The sequence below is a fragment of the Hippoglossus stenolepis genome, chromosome 8 (genome assembly GCF_022539355.2).
Source record: "Hippoglossus stenolepis isolate QCI-W04-F060 chromosome 8, HSTE1.2, whole genome shotgun sequence".
NCBI lineage: Eukaryota > Metazoa > Chordata > Actinopteri > Pleuronectiformes > Pleuronectidae > Hippoglossus > Hippoglossus stenolepis.
The window spans coordinates 22,946,891-22,969,225 of record NC_061490.1 but is presented as its reverse complement, the minus strand read 5'-3'; the positions used below and the strand labels follow the sequence as shown (position 1 = coordinate 22,969,225).

Here is a 22,335-nt window from a genome sequence, read left to right as displayed (position 1 = left end):
CGTGCACGTGCAGCCGGGACGGAGCTGTGACCCAGTGAGTCTATCAGCCAATCGTCAAACCCTCCTCTCAGGCTGCTCATGTACTTGGCCTGTATGGGCCTCCAGCCATGAAGGAACATGCTGCAGCAGAATAAAACTGTCACTCCTCGTACGGCTGTGTGCAGATGTCACGCTGTGGTAGGCGCAGACGAGCAGGAAGTGGACGGACGCTCTCTGCGAGGGTTTTTTTTATCGCGCCAATACATCGCTGCTGAGGGGCCGAGTCGACTGTGCCACCTCCGTCCTTGTAGCCGGAAAACAAGACATGAATAGTTGATGAATCCTTCACACACAACCTCAGTAAGGAGTCACCCTGAAGCTCAGGCCAGAGTAGCTGATGGAAAAATGATGGATGATGATGATGATGATGGAGGATGGTTAAAATTCAGAGTTACAGAAAAAGGCTTTGTTCAGGGCAGGATGGAGAGTTAGAGCCAGTGTGTGATAAACGTGTGTCTGTACATGAAATAGTACAAAATGTTCCACCTCCCTCAGCTTAGTGGGCTTTTCAGTGACTTCACCAGTGAGGGGGGGCGTTTCTAAACCAGCTCCTCCAGAGAGCTTCTCTTATTTTGATAGAAGATGATATTGATTTAATATTTGATGCCTCAGACGAGCAGTGAAAATCATCCCAACAAGAAAACGCATGAGACATCATCAAGTTATAACCTTGGAACATGAATGCTACATCAAATACAATCCATCCAACAGTTAAAGTCACGAAACCTCATGATGGTGGAAGAGTAAAAAGTCCAAAGACCAGCAGGGTCAGAGGGATTCATCCTCTGGGGACCATGAATATCTGCATGTCTACATGTCTTCAATCCATCCAGTGGTTGTTGAGATATTTCACAGTTGGGACATTGGCACCAGGCATTTAAAACACTATAAACAATAAGATTTATTTAACGAGCCACATATATAGTACGTTAAATCGACGTCTCTGTTTCAACAGCTTGTTTCCTGTTGCTCAGCAGTTTGTTCGTCCTCCTACATCAGTTAATGTTTTATATAAAGACAATGAGCCGCCTCGTCTCCCTCTGCTGCTGCATCCTAAACGAACATACGGCTGAATGTAATCTCCCTCTGTGGTCTGACTCCATCATGGCAGCGGACGGCGTGCGTTATTATGAGCGTGGGTGTTTGTTGACTGAGTCTTGTGGGGACGTCGTCAAACAGAGCGGGCGCGTGGGCCGTGCTGACCCGACCCAGGATGCAACGCTCCTGTTCCACCCATGAGAGCAGAACAACTCTCCGACTGAGGCTGAGCAGGAAAACAACCGGAGTTTATTGACGTCTGTGGACTTCAGTGTTTTATGTGCTTCTTGTTGGGTTGTGAGGGGAAACAGATACACAAGAATCTCTCCTGTTGGTTTCCTGTGGCGACTGTGAAGAGAAAAATGACTGTAGAACAAGAAGAAGCACATAAAACTGAACTAAAAGCCACTTGTGAGACAGTTTTGCTGTTAAGTGACAAGAAGGTGATGTTTTCTTCAGCGTTTGTTTGTTAGTTTGCAGGATTACTACGAAACTGGGTGGAAGGATGTGTTATAGATTGTATTATGGTATAAACTTCTTCGCTGTCTTTAACATTGTGAGATGAAGGAACAGGCTGCGACATTTTCGTTGATTTCTCTGAAAAGCTGGAAATAGTAGAGTCGTGCAATTTGCTGCAGATCCAAATAAAAGTCCAGTTCTAGAGAGTTTTAACGTGGTTTCATTAGGGAACTGTTTATGCTCTCTGAGTTCTAGTTTCATCTACGTTTCTTTCAGGGATGGGACATGACACAAGGAAGAACCAGTTAAACCATTGCAGCGGATCTGGATGAACGGGCAGGAATCCTTTTGCCACTTTCTTTAACGTGGTGTAATAGTGAGTTATCCTTGACGGAGATATAATGCAGCTGAATTACTTTTTCTTTAGTTGAACTCATGACCAAGACCTCATCTCTCACCATGACGATAGCGGTGCTTTGTGTTGCTAAGAGACTATAAGGATGCTCCACAATCGCACATCGACAGTGAGTCTAAAAAAAACCTCCCGCTCTCACAAAATTAACATAAAAACATACTTAATATTTAAAGATAGTGAATATTAGATCAATGTTGATGCCGATTGTGTTTTGTTTCAGTTTTTTTCAGTGTCAAAATGGATTTGTTGTGTTTCGGGAATTAATTCATCATATTTTATTTCCCTGTTTTCTCTACACGTCTTCTTTTCGTGATCAGTCTCAGGATTGTGCCGAGACTCAGAGACATATCAGATCTGTCAGAGGAGGAGATGCGTGCGTCACAGCGAGCAATCAAAGATGTCAAGTGAAATTAATTCAGCGCTGCATGACATTAGCAGCCATCTGCAGCTTGGAGGATCCACGAGTGACCTCATCATTCCCACTTCACACACACACACGCGATTCATTACACTGTAATCTCACCCTTCTCACACACGTGCATCTCTTTTTCTATTCTTTGATTCTCTGGGGCACACGTTCACGTTCACTCTCACCAAACGCTCTCCGACACCCTAACATCTCGCTAACTGCAGCGTCTGTGCCGTCAACTGAGCATCGGGATTTAATTGAGCATGTAAACGAAAGTGGAGAAAAGACCAGAGCGCCGACACAAAAATCTCCATCACAGACACAGTTTGACTCCATCGTGGCAGCAGACGGTGTGTGTTTTATCATCAGCGTGGGTGTTTGTTGACTGAGTCTTGTGGGGACATCGTCAAACAGAGCGTGGGCGCGTGGGCCGTGCCGACCCGACCCAGGATGCAACGCTCCTGTTACACCCACAGCGCAGAAAAACTCTGCAACTGAGATCTTTCATTTGATAATTTGGGGGATTTCTGCATATATTTATATTAAATACAAATTAAAGAAACATTCTTATAGATGTCAATCAATGTCCGTATAAATTCTCCAAAATAAATCCAAAATTCTCCCGTCTCAGCTTCTCCAGTGTGAATATCTGCTGGTTTCATTGTGCTTCTATGTTTATTAACCTGAATATATTTATCTACAAACAGATGAACCCATCACCTTGATTCTGCTAAACTTTAACAGACAATTTGTTTTCATCCTATTCTAGTATATAATCATTTGTTTCGTAATGGGAGAGTGATAATTAATGCATGAGGTTGTGTTAGCGTGTTGTATATACGAGCGGTTGTGTGAATGTGTGGTGGTGATGAAAGCTGAGGTTATATCTGGAGACAGGAGTGACTCATCCTGACGGCAAACGCCGGGCTGCTAATTGGATGCATCTTCAAATGAATGTGTTTAACTCTGTTTGATCCTGCTTTTATTTCTACAAACTGCTCCGCTCACCGGCGCCGCTCCAGCTGTGGTCCAACCTGCGAGTGCACAGCACGAACTTCACCTGAGAAACATCTGTCCCGGTGCCACACCGAGAGACAGATCTGTGTCACCAGTAGAAAACGTCCTGAATGATGGAGCTCTTCTGTAAATACATGAGCTCAGAGTCAGAATGTCGCCTTCTCGAACAGTAGTTCTGCACTTGTTGGTTTCTCAAGATTATATTTCACTGTCCCATCTTCCCTACATGAGTGTAATGTTGGTACAGTGGTTAGCCTCACTGTACGAAGGTTCTGGGCTTGAACCTGAACCTTTCTCTGTGGAGTTTGCATCTTCTCACCGGCTTCTTCTCAAATACACCAAAGTCTGTTTAGAATTCTTCACATTTTAAACGTTTCCTTGCAGAATAGTGTAGTAATCTAAATCTTGATGTTTCTCATAATAAAGTTGTTTTAATGCCGACACAAAGTTATTTTGGTGTTAGAGAACGCTACAGTACAGTTATGGACATATGACACACTGGAATTTTATTTGAGGGATTTATTGTTTGGAAACAGATTGTTTGGAAGAAGGAAAAACATTTTCCTTAGTTTTGTTGGTTCATCTATTGCATCTCAGCTGATCGTCCATCTCAAACGATCTTTTGTCTTTAAGATGCTGAGACGACATCTTGGTGGAAAGATGTCCTCACACAAAGTGACCAAACCAAAGTGGACATACGATTTTCCCTCCTGTGTCATGTGACGGCATCAGATAATAAACATATGACGTTTTGCCCTGGTTGTGTTTTGGGAGGAGAGAAGATATTAACTGTGTGTAGCTCCTGCTGTCAGGAGAACAAATGGAGCTGTGGGTGTGCTGGGATTTCATCAAAGCCAGTTTATTCAGAGAGTGGTTTCGGGCGACCGTCACAGTCGTGTGTAAGAACTGTTCGCCGGTTTCTTCCTCCTCATCCATCATCGCTTCGCCAGTATCCGACTCGTCCTTTTCGCTGCCAAAAAACTGTCCACTGCTAAACGGTTCTTGTATTTTCCACTAAATGAAATGTCCCGCTGCTATTATCGAGGCCTGAGGTGGAAGAGGAAACGTAGTTTAAACATCTCAGTTTAGCAGATGCTCTTAACGTTTTCATGGTGCAGTAAAGATAAATGCTGACGGCCCTCAGCCCGAGTTATGAGCAGAGGTTAATATTCTCCGGGGTTGAAAGAGCCGTCTTGTCCGAGTCCGACTAATGTGGTTATGACTCTGTTAGTGGCAGCTGGAAACCTGCACTGCTCCTCTGTGAGGTGGATCCCTGAGATGTGGACAGACTCTTCATCAAAGAGTCAGAGTCAGAACATGTAGAAGATTAATGAGCTTCCAACTTACACAACAACCAGTGATAGAGCCGTACTTTATCATTATTTGCAACTTTTACCTCTGTATTAATATACAATATTTATTATATTATACATACACGACTAATGACTCCCTCAAACTTTGCTAGACTTATCATTTTTGTCATTATTTGTTCATCTTTTCTTGTAATTAACGAAACAAGAACGACACAGGAAGTTGCTGTTTTCTAATAACTCAACAATGCATGGATGGGTTCTCGACAAACTTGGTGTGAATATTACCTGGGAGGGTATCTCCACATGATTAACATCTGGAGCTGATTGGTCATGGGGGGGGTCATGGAAACATGGTGCTCTTATACAGCAGCCAGGTCTGTGTGAACGCACACAGAGAAAGTGGTATCTACGTAGTCTATGCCAAATTGTACCCGTCTACAGAGGAACGTAAAAAGCTTCATGGATGTTTTAATGGGCCACCAATGTGGGCTGGACTTGTGGCCAATCATCTACCCTCCTACTTTGTTTAGTCTCTGTCTTCTTTGTCGCTTCATCTGTTCGGTTCCCTGACGTTTCCTCACAGTGCTACTTGTTCCCTCATGTTTCCTCTTCATGGTCTCGTTTTTGAGTTTTGCCTGTTTGCTACCATTGTTTCCACCACACTGTGTAGTCTGCAATTTGGATCTTGTTAAATTCAAAATCGGGTATGAGAAAAATCAAAGCAATTTTCTGTAAATCTGTGTGAATCTTCGGTAGCGTGAACTTGAGGCAGCTACAAGATATTGTCATTCATTTTGTTCCCACACGTTTTCACCAGCTCTCTTTTGTTAGCATGCTTTTAGCCTGCCACACTGTGTGTTGCATTAGTGTGTGAGTGTGTGTTTTATCTTCCCATCCCTCTGGCGTCTTCTCTGCTCACCAGAAGAAAATGGGATTACATAATTCAGTCTTTTCATCAGCAGCAAACAACCCGCCACCCCCCCGTCGACTATTAATTTATTATCACTTCACACTTCATTACAGACGCCAGAGCGGTTTGGAAAAAGACAATCTGAACAATCTGAGCTCATCTGTTTTCTCATTACTCTACAGAAGCATCCGGTCTTCATAGGACCGGTTTCCTTTAAAGACATTGTTCATATAACATGAATTTATGAGAATCAGTGGTCTTGGTGATATTTGGCTGCACAGTATCCCTGCATACAACCCACAGCCGCTCCCCTCTCAGTGTCTGCGGGTTGTGAAAGGCCAATCAGACGGCGATGGGCTGCTGCATTGCTTTCAGATTGGCTTCAAGAGTCTCCCGGTATAAAGGTCGCGACCATGGTGACGAATGACCATCGACCAATCGTCGGGCTCCACAGAGAGGGACAGAGAATTGATTGGGTCACTGTGCAGCGATGGATGTAGACGATGTGTTAGTGTCAGAAGACGGAGCAGGTGGCGGAGGTGGAGCTGCAGCCTGACAGGACAAAATGACCTGAAACGAGAAACCACAGACTCCAAGTCCAGGAAACAGATCGCTGAGCGAAACTGAAGTGAGCAGCTCGAAGGACGAGATCCTGATGACAAAGCACCAAATGTCTTTCACAACATTCGCTCGTGAAGTCGCCTGTGACGGCGTGAAGCTGTGGAAACAAAAGACCTGCACAACTACGGTTTTTATAACATGACCACAAAATAAGGGATAATGGATTGGATAAGTGAAGATAACCAAATAATGTCAGATTTACATTAATAGGAACGATGCAGCTTCACTTGGGCCTGAATCATTTGAATCCAAATCTAATCCAAAGCCTGAGGGACGTTTGTGAGGCTGAAAATGTAAACTCTCGTAAATAGCATATAACAAGTTTACAGCAGTCACTTTGGACAGAGCTGCTAGAAATTCACTGAGGCTCTAATCATCAATGAAGACAAGAAATTGATTTAGCCTCAGCTGCTTGTTGCTGTGATTCAGTTTTTGACCCCCACATATTAAATGTTTAACTTGTCATATACTTTGATTTGCGACTAAATACCTTAACATTTATAACGTAAGCATGTTAGCATTATAAAGTTGAGAATGTTATATATGTGGCTCTGAACACTGGTGCACTCTTAGAATCTTCTTTCTCTTTGCATGTGCGTTTTGTTTTTTCCTCTGCCTCCCCCCCCACAGTCTCTACTCATTCTCGTTAGCTTCTGTATTTATCGTATCGTGTTTCACTGATCAGCTGAGACCCACCAGCAAAATGTTCTCCGTTCTTCTTGGGTCTTAGTTTCATCTTCCTTTCAGCGAACACGCTCTTAGAAAGTCAGATGTCCCAGCGGGGGGGACCTTTGGGTCGTGTGATGTTGGCTTGGCAGTAAAGTGTGTGTCTGCCCGACGGCCCCGAGGCGACTCAGTAAGCTTTCAAAGATCCCTCTCCTCCCCCCTCCCCCATTAGCTGCTATCACTGCCTCCTCTCTACCTGTGACTCCGGCCGTTTCCCTGCTGTAATCAAATCACTGTGCACTTTCGCGAGCAGGTTTAAAAACATTTTAACGAACAGGAACAACGACAGTAAAAGTGTCAACAAGGTTACTTTGGCGGTTATCCAGTGTAATTTAACACCGCCTCTCCATCGTGACCAATATTAATTACATGGCTCATTGATCTATTGATTGGTGCACAGTCAGGACAGTCTGATCACTTCCTGGACGTCCAGACAGCAGTAAACACAGAGCACATGTTGACATTACCATGTTAAACACGTTCAGTAAAGATTGAGTGGTTTGTCTCATGCGTTATATTTTAAACGGAAACAAGATTCGTCTGGGCAGCTTTTCTCCTTGAAAGGGCTTTAATGAATCCTCCCTGAGCCACACTGAAGAAACTTAAAACACCAGTGGAATATAAAACAAGCAGAGAAGGAAACTGGGAAAAAGAAACGGAAGAAAATGAATGGAAAGGGGATGAAGAGCTGTAGTTTTTAATTGAACCAGTGGTTTGCAGTCGTGGCTCAACAACCTTTTGAGGGCGTTTACACAAAATGTCAAACACATCTGTCAGTCATCATGTTTAAAGTATTTTCTCATTGGAAAATAAACAGTATTTGATAGTCCAAAAAATATATATAAACATTCATATATATTATTCCAATAGACTATAAATAAAGATGGACTTGTCAGTATTCTGCAGTGTATTCAGTCAGTGGGGGGGTTGTGTGCTGCCGGCTCCTTCAGAATGAACATGTTCTCTCTCTCTCTTCCCTGCTGAGCTGCTGCTGCTCTCTTTACACAGACTGTGGGAAGCTCCTAGAATACTTGGCTACAGCTGCAGCCCCAGAGATTTGTTTTCCAGGGGCACATCGTCTCTGCTTGGTCTCCTGAGCACATGCACGCTGGAGGTGTGTTGTGGTTGCAGACAAGGAGTAAACAATGGTTCCTGGTGGAGAGCCTGTAGAAGTTAGGGCTTCAGAATGGGGAGAATGGTTCCGTCTGCTTGTAAACCAGTCACAGTTCAAGTCTGAAATGGTTATGTCACAGCATCGAGTGCATCTGTGCATCACTGCAGCTACAGGAGAAGTTTAATGAGCAGAGGTTCAGTTCTTCTTTAAGGATTAAAGATAAGAATCTGTTCAGTATTAAGAAAAAGCAAAAGACTAAGATTTGACAATTTCTTCTTTATAACTTTTAGTCATGTGGCAACCAGTCAGATGTATCAACCCGTGGATTGTGGTATATTGGGTCAATACCAAAATGCATCTGTAGCAACAAATATTGAAAACTATTATTCACCACAAGTTGGTTTTAAATGTTCACTGAGTTAAACAATTCATATACCCTGGATGAATTAATGAGCTTCAGTGGTGCTGGATCGCAGATTGGATTACCTTTGCATGAAGTCATGCTAGCTGTTTCCCTCTGTTTCCAGTCATTATGCTAAGCTAAGCTAACTGTCTCCTGCTTATCTATCAAACAGAAACAAGAGTGTTTTCCTTTTCTCTTAGAAAGAAAAACAAACACGAGTATTTCCCAAAATGCCAGATTGTTCCTTAGAGGTGCTTTTTGGGAGTAAACTGCATTTTTCATCTGCAGGTGATTTGTAGTTAGAGTCAACAACTGATAGCGTGTGAGACGCTCACAGAAACACATGACGTTCCCCCTGCTGAGTTTGTTTTTCCCACTTGTTGTCCTCGCAGCCTTTTCCTCGGCGCAGCGTGTTCCCGTCACAGGCAGCATCACAGTGACGGAGGCGTCAGAGAAAAGAGCAGGTTTCCCGCTGATGGATTCTTGATGGCCTCTTTTTGTTCAGATCGAGCCTTTTCTCCTCTCTTCTCCACTCGATGAGGATAATGAACAGACTGAAGGGATGTAGGAAATGTAGTGAGGACATTAGGAATAGTGGTGGTGGAGATGCATGAGAAAGAATGACACAGGAAGGGATTTAAAACATGCCTGTCGATCTTTAGAGATAGATACACACAGATCTATAGATCAATAAGTATAATACGAGAACAATGGCAGGATCTTTTAAAAGAACGGAAATGATTAATTTCATACTCTCCCAAAATTACTATTATATTACTGTATAGATAACTATAAAGTATGATCTGACTTCATAATGAATATCAGAGTTAACAGATTGTAATCTTCAATCTAACCTTATCAGTGTCTCTACCTTTCATATACACTGACCTACATCCCTCCACATCGCAGCCCAGCTTGTTAATTACACGTTCCCATGTCGCAGCATGGTCCATTATGTCGGCTCTGCGGTGCGCTGCTGTAAATGCCACACTGTGACTTGTGCTGAGGAGCGAGATGTGAAGTGACTGTTCTTCAGTCGGTATAGGCCACAGCGCTCCTGCACTCAGACGTGCGCTCCTTAAAGCTGCCGTGTCCTTTTTTTCTTTACAGCCGTAAGTGCTGAGCCAGATAATGTCAACGCCACGGGAATGTCAGCGGTCCTTCGTGTTTCAGTTTGAAGTGGTTTGGGTTTAGATTGTTTGAACAAATGCTTCCTCTTCACATGCATTAAAGTGCGGAGACGACTCACACAAGGCCTTTAATGGAAAACACAAAAGCAAAAGCCGCAACACAACCGCAAAACACACAACTAAAAAAGCCATAACAACACTGCAAAGGCAACAACACAGCTGAAAAAGCCACAACACAACTACAAAAGCCATAACACAATGGCAAAAGAAACAGTACAACAGCAAAAGTCACACAACGGTAACATAACCACAATGGAAGTAAGTGACAACGTATGATGAGAATGAAATGGTCAGAGTTACTTTCTGTGGTGAAGTGAGCCGTTGTTTGTGGCTTAAAAAAAAGGTCTTTTGCAGTTGTGTTGTCACTTTTGCATTTGTGTTATACCCGTTAAAGTGTTTGTGTGAGACGTCTCGGCCTCAGTATTAAAGTGTCGGTGTTTTGAATCGTTCTAACTCAGACTCTCTCCTCTGCTCCTCCTCAGGGTCCAACAGTGCAGTGGAGCAGGGAGCTGTCCGCGGTGCTGAATTCACCAGCTCACAGAAATCCCCCTCACACACTCATGTGCTTTGGCCGCTCCTGATACTTCTGATTCAGCAGCAACTGACCGCCACCGCAACACACCCAAGATGGACGACGACGGGCGCTACAGAGATAACCGCTCAGACTTCCTCCGCGGCGCCAAGGACATTGCCAAGGTGGCCAAGAAGCAGGTAGGCAAGAAGGTGGGGCGCGGCGTGGACAAAATGGGCGACGAGTACACTAAGCGCTCCTATAAGCGCTTCGAGGAGGAAGACGATGACGACTACGCCGGCGTGGCAGGCAACGACGGTGGATATTACCGCAACGACAGCCGGGCCAATGACGAGGAAGGCCACAGTGACTCCACTGAAGGACACGATGAGGATGACGAGATCTACGAAGGCGAGTACCAGGGCATCCCGAGGGCCGAGTCGGGCAAGGCCGGCAGCTTGGACGGGCCGACGGTCGCCCAGGCGCAGCAGTTCAAGGATCTGTCGGCGTACGAGAGCGAGCGGAGGAAAGACCAGGAGGAGCTGGCTGAGCAGTACGAGACCATCCTGCAGGAGTGCGGCCACGGGAGGTTCCAGTGGACGCTCTACTTTGTCCTGGGGCTGGCTCTGATGGCAGATGGCGTGGAGATCTTCGTGGTCGGCTTCGTGCTGCCCAGTGCTCAGGTAGACATGTGTCTATCTGAGCCGAACAAGGGCATGCTGGGTAAGATCTCCAGACATTACTCCCTTGCATCCAGCTACAACAAACAATACCATTAAAAACGTGTATAAAACAATTGGAGGATTACACACATGAGGTTTCACGAGACAGTTCCTTTACTATCTGAGCAACTATTGTCTTTCCTCTCCACTCATCCGCTGCCTTCTGTGCGTTCTCTCTGTTTATTTTCATCCCAGTGGCTCCAATGGGCTTTTATTGCTCCCTTTGCATTTTATCTCTGTCTCATTTCGGCCGTTACCTTCGCAGCTTATTCAGCAGTAATTGCTTTTCCTCAGCCTAGTTGGCAGAGGAACTACAGCTATTTAAGATTCAACTGCTCGTGCAGCCACTGAGCAGCAGCAGCGTTTTAAATCAAACCAACTCCAGCCAATCCAAACACAACGTTCTCCGATTCAGTTCAGCTGTTTGCTCGCTGGACTGTTTGTGTGTCTGTGTGTGAAGGGGATTGTGAGTTCTTTCAACATGTTGGAGCAAGGGGCAGATGATAGGGTTTAATTTATGTAAAGAACGTTCATATAAGCAAACATGTCAGGAGCTACGCAGGGAAACTCTTCTACACAGAGATACACAGAGAGGTTGTTTGTGTTTTTCCAGTGGATAAAATGTTGTGTGCCGTCACACTGAGATATTCCATTAAGAGTACGTTGGAGTTTCCAGTTGAAAATAGACATCAAGCATTGATGTGAATCGTTTCCCAGCATGCAAAGCTCGTACCCATTCTCTGCGGGTTGCTGAAAGCTGTTTTGGAAAAATGTATCTCACTATCTGACTGAATGTCTTTTTGTGAAATCCACACAACCTAAAAACAGGTTGATAAAAACTGATCTCCAAATACTATGATTTAAATGTATAAGCTGCTTTCAGACACGCGACGGACACAAAACATTAAACTACACGTGTCATGCATGTAGAAAATGCTAAACTGCCACTGAATCCACATTATTAAGAAGAAAACTGTGAATCAGGTATAAAGCTCTGTTTAGCTTAATTTTTATATTAGTGACACAAACTTCACAATATCGTCGGTTCGGCCGACACAGGATGTGGCTGCTGAGTTGAGACACAGCTTGGGTTTCTGCTGCTGCCACATGGATTGCATGTGATGCTGTGGGAAGGGAAAAGGACAGAGGGGAGAAAAGCAATTTTGTTTTTCATCAATATTTCATGAGGTCAAAATAAACTGGTCACTGCAGCTGCCAGATAAATGTATAAATGTTTGGAACAAGAACTACAATATTTCCCTCTGGGATCCCAAGTAGCAGAAGTAAAAAGTGTTAAAGATACTTAAGTAAAGTACAAGTACCTCAGAAGCCCCCTCTCTCTGACTGGGTTTGTGTCATGCCAGGGGGGAGCCAGTAGGGAGACACGACCAGCCTCGGATCCCTCCCCTCTCCCTGTTACGCAACACGCCTGACTCATGCTAGAGAGCCTCTTTTGCTCATGCCTCTCTGCATCCCATGGTTCCTAGTGTCCTCTTCCCCACCCCACCCCCACACTCAGCCTTCTCCTCTCTACACGGTCAGAACAGAGCTTCCTCCTGCTTCGCGTGTGTCGGCCACTTCAACTTGACGCATTGTGGCAGGATCATGAAGTGTGTGTGTGTGTGTGTGTTTTGTATGCATGTTATTCTGACATATTCTGCTCATATTCAGGTTCATTATTTCAATTTGGGTCTTCACTTGAAAATGTTTACATGCTCTAATGTTCAGAAAACACATCAAACTCCTCAGAATGTCCGTTGCTGCAGCTCCTCTTTCAGCCAAGTCTACTCTGATTGGTCAGCCACTCCTCTCTGTTGTGGTTGGTCAACCGCTTCCAGCTCGTGCAGGAAATGTTGGCCTCTGCTTTTGATTTTCCTGGTTTCATTACGGGAAGTAACAGACAAGCAGCTTTAGTCGTGCGTTCAGCAAATGTTGGCCATTGTGATGTCACATGTATCAGATGGACCCCTGACCCTCTTTGGGGGAGAGGAGCTACTGTTACTGTGGTATTTGGGCTTTTTAACTTTACCAGTCTTGTATATACAAAAACAAACTATGTAACACACTAGAGGAAATGGAAGAAAGCATTATATATCTCATTATATATATCTATTTAAATGCAGAGCACGGATTTCATCGTCCAGAAACACAAGCATCTCAACCAAGTAGAGGAAACATACAGCACATAAACCAGAGTGAGGATTTTAAATGACAGCACTGACGCTTGTGGTGCAGTGTTTTTGCACAATAACCTCCAGCAGAAGCTTTGAGGCAGCAGAGCAGCACAGACGGGTTGTCGTTGATTCGCCCTTGATGAAGATGAAACGGGTTTGTCACAAGCAGCAGCTTCACAGGAAGTGGATTTCTGTAGGAAAGGTGCTGGATAATCAAGTAGCTTGAATGTCAAGGAGATTAGATTTAGTATATTTAGTTTATTTCCAGCCCTGCTTCAGTTAAATATACTGTTTTCCTGAGGACTTTGAAACAACACGACCTCTAATTATCATGGCTACGTGACCTTTAACCTGTATTTTTTTTTTTTTTTTGAGAAGCTAGTGCACGATTCCTCCCTGAGGCTGTAGGGAACCTTTCCCTATCATGATGCCTCTTTGGCCTTTTAATGAACATAACATCAAGCGCTGAGATCAAGGATGAAGGGAGACAGAAGGGTGAGGAGAGAACGGGAGGCCCGACTCCCGAGGGAGACGCTGGCAGACAACACAGGCTGCAGCCGGTTTGATTCAACTACCTATTTTTAGCAAAGGAAGTTGTTACACATCATTCTAACTCAACCAGAGTGTTAATATTCAGCTATCATCTGGAAATGATATCAGCCAATGAGCTGCAGTGAACGATGAATCCCTGTTATATTGTTAAATGTATAATAATAATAATAAAAATACATCTATCGTTTATCCTTTAAAGAAGCAATATGTAGCTTCAGCCTCAAGGGGTCACTCCATCAAAACAATTACAAAAGACCTAGTTTGATGACATCGTGAAGCAGTGTGGGATCATGGGAATTGTTGTCTTCACCACCATCGCCAATGAAAATCATACCTGACGCAGCTCAGGCTACAATCATGTCCATGAGAATAGTTTTATTCATCGTACATAGAATAATCGAGATCCATAACGATAGTGGACAGTGGAAGGAGAGAACAGCAGCTAACGGGCTAACGGTGTTTTTCCTTCGTCATACGTTGTTTGGTCCGGAAGTTTTAGCCGAGATGGACAAATCTGCTGGTGAAGCAGATATGTCGAAATTAAAAGGCAAATAAAACATCCTGTTACCTTGAATAAAACTGGGGATTTGTCTGGATTTTCTTTCTTACTCCTTAAAAATTAGCACAAACAGTCGGCTTTAATGTGAAGGAGGATGATCCTGATGGTTTGGTTCATGTGGATGCAGGTAACATTTCAAACAAGCAGCTCAATTCACAAGTTATTTCCACCACTCAGAGCTGTGTTATTGTGCTAAAGGTCGTTTATTGGCTGTGGAGACTTTAAAAACAATTATCGTTCATCTGTCTTGCTGTGAGTGGACGGCGCTCTAAGTAGTGAGCGGTGGGAAGTGTGTGTGTGTGTGTGTGTGTGTGTGTGTGTGTGTGTGTGTGTGTGTGTGTGTGTGTGTGTGTGTGTGTGTGTGTGTGTGTGTGTGTGTGTGTGAATTCAGCTGATGAGAAACTGTGTTCTCCTCCAGTGCTGACGAGCCTCGGCCCCCGGCTCAGAAGCCCAGTGCACTCTGGCAGAAAGGGGAAAAACTGGCTATTAATAGTGGCCCCTGCCCTGCCCCCTCCTTCACACACACACACACACACACACACACACAATACAGTGACACATACTTTCTCTCTCTGTGTCCAACCACACATGCACCACACACATACACTACCCTGGAGCCTTTGGGAGTTCTGTCATGGCGCAGACTGGCCACCGTCCACCAATCCCCTTCCTCCTCTTTCCTTTTTTTGCTCTCTCTCTCTCTCTCTCTCTCTCTCCCCCTCCATTTTCTCTCCAGAGAGACGAGATGCCCAGCTGTCAGCAGACGCCTGCTTCTCCTCTCTTTCCTTAAACCCGTCGTCCTGCTCGTCTGTCATTTATACATCTCATATTTAGTTTGTCAGCACTGTCGCCTCACAGCAAGAAGGTTGATGGTTTGAAACCTGGATGGATATGAGTTATTGTAGAATGGAAAAAACACAGGACCTGATTATGATGATGTGAAAAATACAAGATTTTATTCAGTGTAAGTCAGCGTAAATAAATATGAAACAAAAGATCTTGAAGCTGATAAAACAACTCGTATTAATCTTTAGAAAAACATTGGAATAGCATTAACATTGAGCAAAACTCAATAGGAAAACGATTTAACTGTATAAAATGTATAATGTGAGTTTCTGCCAGAAAATATCCAGATAAATAAAACATGAGGAAACAACTGGCAGATTAACATGTCTAGTTTTATAAAATTAGCAGAATCATTGTCTGCAGAATGTGTGTCACCCTCAAACCTTGTAATGGCCTCGGAGTCTCCACGCTGCTGATTTCATCACAATGTGAATGTGAGATGTGACATGAACTGGTTTGAAGCTGGTTTTCAGGCTGTGGCAGTGGAGGTAACCTTCCTTGAATGTCAAATGGGATTTGCCTGTGGAAGTAAATTATACCTGGGTAGTCGAGCGAGAAGAACCGGACATGAGTGTATCTTCACCACAACATCGACATGCTGCCTTTTCAAGACAGTTTTTACTCCTTTTCTCTCTTTCCCCTAATATCAAGTGTATGTTTTAATAATAATAATAATAAAAACGCACTGAAATCTGATTAGATCACAATCCGAGGTGACTGACATGCTCTGGCCCATATATCCACGAGTTCCTGCTGTGGCTTGAAATGATGAGAGCAGCGAGAGTGAACCTAAAAAATTGCTGTGGGCCGTAAAAGTTTAAACTTTACCTCTGGTTCAGACTGAGCCGATACAGACGTGTTACAGAACCTTTACGCTGGATCGATGGGCACGTTGTGGTCTCAGTTGGGTCCATTATGTAAGAGATGTTTACACGTCTCTGTCAATGTCAGAAAACTGCTTCAGCTTTAAATGTGAAGAGACGCCTTCTTTGTGACAAATCCTGGTCACTGAGCTCGTCTGTCCACGGAGAAGCTGCTGCATTGCGGCGTCAGGCTATTGAACCCAGTTATCATCTCTGCCTCATTGTTACAGCTCGTATTGTCAGAGGGAGAACCTCCCAGCTGCCTCTGTGCCTGGCCAGAGACACACACACACACACACACACACACACACACACACACACACACACACACACACACACACACACACACATGTACACACACCGTGGCAAATTGGCACCATATGCACACAAGAATCCTCGGCTGTCAATCTAACAATGAAAATGAAAGTCACCTTCTTCCCCAATTCAGCACTGCAGTGTTTACACAGACTGATCGACAGAGGGAATGAGACACACACACACACACACACACACACACACACACACACACACACACACACACACACACACACACACACACAATCAAAACACAGAAAAGGACACTGCTTTTCATACTATTCCATCAGTCCTCACAGCGAGCCTCGGCTTTATCTCCCCCATCAATTCAGCTGATGAGCTAAGTGTGTGTCCGACCTACTGGTTCCAGCAGTTTGCCTCTTGGACTGTGTGATGAATGACCTGTGGGCTTCTTCCTCTGTTTCCCTGCACCACCGACTCCACAGGGATTTATCTGTCGGACTTTTAGGGCTTTTTATCCATAATTGCTTCAGATGCTGTCTCTTCAAATGATTTAAAAATCAACAGTATTTACTCATCAGCTGTGAAAAAGTGGGAGTTGTGTTGATGGTCTGATCCGACTGGAGCAGGTGGAGCAGGTGGAGCAGGGTTCATGGGACACGCTGGGTGGCAACAAGATTTAAACGCAGATGTCAAGCCGAGCCACCGGCCCCTGTCCTCCCTATTCCTCCGGAGTGATCTCGCCAATGACTGTGTCGCTGAAGGCTCGGGCGGCGTGAAGCCTGTTGACAGGATGTCAATACGGCCAGTACCAAGCGAGCAACTGGTGTGTGTGTGTGTGTGTGTGTGTGTGTGTGTGTGTGTGTGTGTGTGTGTGTGTGTGGGAGCACCGTCGCTGTGGCAGAGGAAGAGAGACAGACCGATTGAAAAAGCTCACAGGTTGTGAGTCATGTTGGCGCCTTGACTCACAAGAGGGGGTCGACAGAAGTGGACGGGAGGGGGGGCTTAAAGAAAGTGTTTCAGACAGAGGCTGAAAAGAGGAGCAGCAGCAATGGACAGAAAGTTATGCGTGCAAACCTTTTTAAGTAATAACCCAAATTAACATCATGCACCTAAATATGAACTGAATGTCTCTTTTGAATCGCTTCTAAAATCTAATAGTAGGTTTTCTGTTCTCTTCTTTAATTGAACTTCTTATAAAGCCCAAATGATTTCTCTTGTGTTTTTCCTCATGCGAAGCACCGTATGAAAAGAGGTGCACAGAAAATAACATTCTCTGATCTGTGGTTTACAGTTTAGATTCTGATGCTTTACTGCTATACTTACTCTTTTTTGTGTTTTATGCAAAATCCTGGTCTAATCTAGTCAAGCTGCCAAATGAGCTAATTTACTGGGCACTGGACGTCTAATGAGACTGGAAATGAGGACTGGAAGTAATATCAATAAGTTTTCTGATGAACAATAACTTATTATCCTGCCCTCTGTCTTTCTTCCCCTCCTCATTATCCTCATTATAAACACCCCCCCCCTTCCCCCCCTCTCTCCCCCCCTCTCTCCCTCCAGGTCTGATTGTTTACCTGGGGATGATGGTCGGGGCTTTCGTGTGGGGAGGCCTCGCCGACCGGATCGGCCGACGGCAGACGCTCCTCATCTCCCTCTCCATCAACAGCGTGTTTGCCTTCTTCTCGTCCTTCGTCCAGGGCTACACCTCCTTCCTCTTCTGCCGTCTGCTCTCTGGTGTGGGGTAAGGAGGCCGATGAGTCAGAGACAGACGCAGCAGCAGCAGCTGGAAATGAGAGGACGACCACCGCGGTGCATCGGTTGACTTGACAAGCAGGGCAGAGGGGGACAGATACTGATACGGTGCATGTATAGAGCTCAACAGCAATGTCAAGGAGAAGGACTACACTACCCATAAGCCTCAGGTGTAACAGCGATCACCCCTGGACTGTATTTAAATATGGACGACATTACTGCTCCCCTAAAGTGAAGCCTAAGCGTCTCAACTGCCATCTGGTGGCTGGTTGCAGTACAGGTCCTAAACCCCACCTCCTCTATGTTAATGGAGGGACATGGACCAAACTAAAAAGTCAAAGATTACGTCAAATAAATTAATGTCAAGGTCCAAATGCGTAAGATGGCAGCATTCGTATCTGGGATATTTTTGCTTAAATTTTGGATATTGTGAGGAAGTGAAGCAACAGCGTCCATCTTTATAAACAGGTCTATGGTGTCACCAATCAGAAAAGAGAGTCAACGAAAACTCCCTTCCTGCCTTCCACGATTTGAAAATAACACCGTCAGTCTTTGGTGAAATACTCTCAGCGTCTTATCCATAGTGGAAAGTGCTGCCGGTGGTCGTGTAGTGAACTTTAGACTTTTCCAAACGAGTTTTAACAAATCAACGCCCCTGTTTCAGTGCAGGGGTTTGAATCTGAACGTGTTCCCATCAGATTGTTAACAGTTGTAATGGAACATGCACACAGGCCATAGAGGTGGACTATTATCAGTGGCTTTTAAGGCTTTAATCTTAATGTTTAATCGGGTACGAAGCTGCTAAACTCTCCGTCTCACACACGCGCTCCTGCTGCTGAAATCTCTTTCTCTCAATTTAATCTGTTTTCTCAGCTCTCTGCTTTTTTCTCCCTCCTTCTCTTTGTATCATCTCATTACTTTTTGCGTCCTTTTTTAAATTACCACCTTCTTCTTTCTCGCTGCTTATCTCCTTCGCCGTTTGCTTCCTCTCCACGTGGATCCCATCCCCTGTTCCTCTTTTAATCCGTTTTCCCTGCACATCCCCGTCCTCCCTGTTTGCTCCACAGCATCGGAGGCTCCATCCCCATCGTGTTTTCCTATTACTCCGAGTTCCTGGCCCAGGAGAAGCGAGGAGAGCACCTGAGCTGGCTCTGCATGTTCTGGATGATCGGCGGCATCTACGCCTCCGCCATGGCCTGGGCCATCATCCCACACTACGGTGAGAGAAGCAAACAGTTGTGTCAGTTAGCTGAACATCCTAATTACATGGACTTTCATTTTCCATCATGAATTACGTGAAGCTAAGATGCTGTGGTGTTTTCTAATCGAAAATGAAGTTAGTGCTTTTCCAACCAGGATGCAGAGATATCCCCGGGTGTTTAAGTGGGTTGAAAAATGAGAGTGGATTAATTTCCCTCTTGTTTCTTCCAGCTTCCAGCAGCTACCTTAACAATGTTAGGTGCAATCATTTGATCAGTGGTTTCCCTCTGTCTAGCAGAAGACCGTCATGCACAGTGATAAGTTAATTGCAGCTCCTGCTTTGCGTGAGGAATCTGATAATAGTCAAAATGTTTTCACCAGTGGCAGAAGAGAGGAGGAGGAGGAGGAGGAGGAGGAGGAGGAGGAGGAGGAGGGGAAGGTTCTGCAGGGATTTGGCCTGATCGTCTTCATATCACATTTACATCTCTCCATGTAGCAGACACTTTAATCCAAAGCGAAACAAAGAGCAGCTGCACGATTACTGTTTTCTACATTTTTGATCGTACATGCATAGTTTGTTTTATTTTATTATTTTATATTTGAATTTCTTCAAATTTGGTAGAAACTTTCATGAATGATGAACTGATTACAGTTAGGTGGTCAAAGGTCAGAGGTTAAGGTCGCTGTGACCTCACAAAACAAATTGTTAGCGTTGTGAACATGTTTTTGGCTTCTTGATCTGAAGTCTTGATCTTAATAAAACTGCCTTTTGGGAATTTCTTCACATTGGGACCAGTTTTCACTTGGACTATAAGATAAATCTCATTTTAGTGTGAATACAGTATGTCAGGAACACCAGGAGGGACAGAAACTCAGTGGTTCCCGGAGGCTTAAAACTGCAGGGTGGTAATTCTAGTTTTATTCATAAGAAGTAAATTATTCATCACACTATGTAATGTTGACAAAAGTGCCTTTACCACATGAATATACTAAAACAATATACAACTGCCAGCACATTTTGTGATGTGTAATGTTTTATAAATCATTTATCTGCTTGTACAGACTTGATAATCATAAAAAAAACTTTTTTAAAAACAGTTTGCAAATGTTCAGAACTCATGAAACATGTCAAAGACATTTTTGACCTTAAAATCTCGTACATTGTCAATAAAGTAATTATAAATACTTACATGTCTTTGCAAAGACCAACTGAGGCAGAACATTTTCTGAATATTTCAAATAGGCTGAATGTTCTGTTTCATTAACCCCCGTTAGTGGCGAGCAGCCTCCCACAATTTAGATAACGCACACTCTGTACAAGGCAGCTAAATTAATTTCAACCACAGTGATGTTTCTATTTTCACATGTGCTGAATGAAATGAGAATATTTTTTTATGGATTAATCTCGTTGCATAGAAGAGAAAATATAAAAGGAAGAAAGTGTGGCCATCAGGCAGAATGAAGCGTGTACGACAACTCGCCGCAATGCAGCTGTTGATAACCGCAGCTGAAATAAAATGCATAGAATCAGAACACAACAGTGTGAATATGGAGGAAGCTGCGTGTGCACAGAATTCAAGTGTTGCAGCTGCATCTTGTTTTCTCTGACCTCTCTCTCTCTCTCTCTCTCTCTCTCTCTCTCTCTCTCTCTCTGTGCAGGCTGGAGCTTCCAGATGGGCTCGGCCTACCAGTTCCACAGCTGGCGTGTCTTTGTGCTGGTGTGTGCCTTCCCCTCTGTGACGGCCATCTGTGCCCTCACCACCATGCCGGAGAGCCCCCGCTTCTTCCTGGAGGTCAGGCCGTCTCTCGGACCTCGTCTAGGTGTCGACACCCATAACAGAAAATAAACCCAGGCTTCACCTCATGTATGATGTTTGTGTTTGTGCTGCAGAACGGGAAACACGATGAGGCGTGGATGATCCTGAAGCAGGTCCACGACACCAACATGAGGGCCAAAGGCTACCCGGAGAGGGTCTTCTCTGTAAGTCAGGCTCACACTTTATAAAAGCAGCATCGTTGCCTGAATGAAATAATAAATGTCTTGGCACTGTGCACGTGTTTGTCTGCAGGCGTGTGCAGCAGTGCAGCAGGTTTTGTGCTGCATAAATTAGCATATCGATAAGCTAAGCTACTGTAATCTTGTAATGTTTTTAATGAATAAAGAGTTTTATATTAATACTTAAATTAAATATGGGGACATGAGGACCTCGTCTTACTACACTACTGCTACTACGACTCTATAAACTATGATGTACTCTATGTTATTTTTTGAGTCCATTTTAAAGCTGTGAAATCATTTAAATTACCTTGTGAATTGAGTAAATGTGAATAGAAAAACTATGAATATCTGAATAACTATACATAAAGATAAAATGGCATATGACATTGAGTTAAAATTATTAAAAGTCAATGCAATAGTGGCTTGAAGTCAAAACCCCTAAAAGTGAGTATATATAACAGAAATGTTTGGTAGATGCAAGTGAAAATTAAAACTGTTATGTTTTAAACAAACATAATACAGTTACTAAGGTTTTTCAACTACACTTGATTCATAAGTTAATCTTTAAACTGGTGTATTTTTAAATCTCAAGATGAATGAATGCTGGTGCTTTTCCCCTCAGGTGACCACCATCAAAACTGTGAAGCAGATGGATGAACTGGTGGACCTGGGCGACAGTGCTGCCTGGCACCAGAAATGGAGGCTAAAGCTCAGCACACTTTTTCATCAGGTGACGAAAACCTGCAGTTTTTTCTTTCACTTCACTGATCTGCATCATATAGATATTTAAGAGTTTGTCTGTGGTCTGAATATGAAACGAGAGGAGGTGATGAGCTTTGCATAAAACACTGCAATCAGGAGAAAACAGTTATCCTGGCTCCATCCAGAATTTCGCCTTCCAGCACATGTGAAGCTCACATCTTGTTTGCTTTATCTGCACACGAGCAGAGCGACAAAAACAAGCAGTAACCATTTCCTGGAAGCAATCCCAGTGGCCTCCAGGAGTCTCAACATCCCTGTGGGGCTGCAGGTCATCAGCAGAGACTCTGGTCACCCTCAAACAGTCTGAGCATCACAATGACAATCAGCTTTATTGGCCAAATACGTTTGTGCATACAGGGAAATTGACTCTTAGTTCCGGTGACGCTCAACGTTTGCAGGACACACAACCGATAACAGCGAACACATGGAAAACACAGCTGAGCAAAGATAATCATACAATAG

The 22,335-nt window shown here is 44.0% G+C and overlaps 1 protein-coding gene across 1 annotated transcript in view; it reads left to right on the top strand.

Annotated features, from left to right (window-relative positions):
• Positions 1-22,335, top strand: part of sv2a (synaptic vesicle glycoprotein 2A) — a 38,080-nt gene that overhangs the window by 5,466 nt on the left and 10,279 nt on the right. The window contains exons 2-7 of the mRNA XM_035164825.2: positions 10,137-10,888; positions 17,721-17,901; positions 18,980-19,131; positions 20,772-20,905; positions 21,004-21,093; positions 21,734-21,841. Of these exons, the coding sequence (XP_035020716.1) occupies positions 10,282-10,888; positions 17,721-17,901; positions 18,980-19,131; positions 20,772-20,905; positions 21,004-21,093; positions 21,734-21,841 (1,272 nt within the window). The 5' untranslated portion in view covers positions 10,137-10,281. The remainder of the gene's footprint in view (positions 1-10,136; positions 10,889-17,720; positions 17,902-18,979; positions 19,132-20,771; positions 20,906-21,003; positions 21,094-21,733; positions 21,842-22,335) is intronic.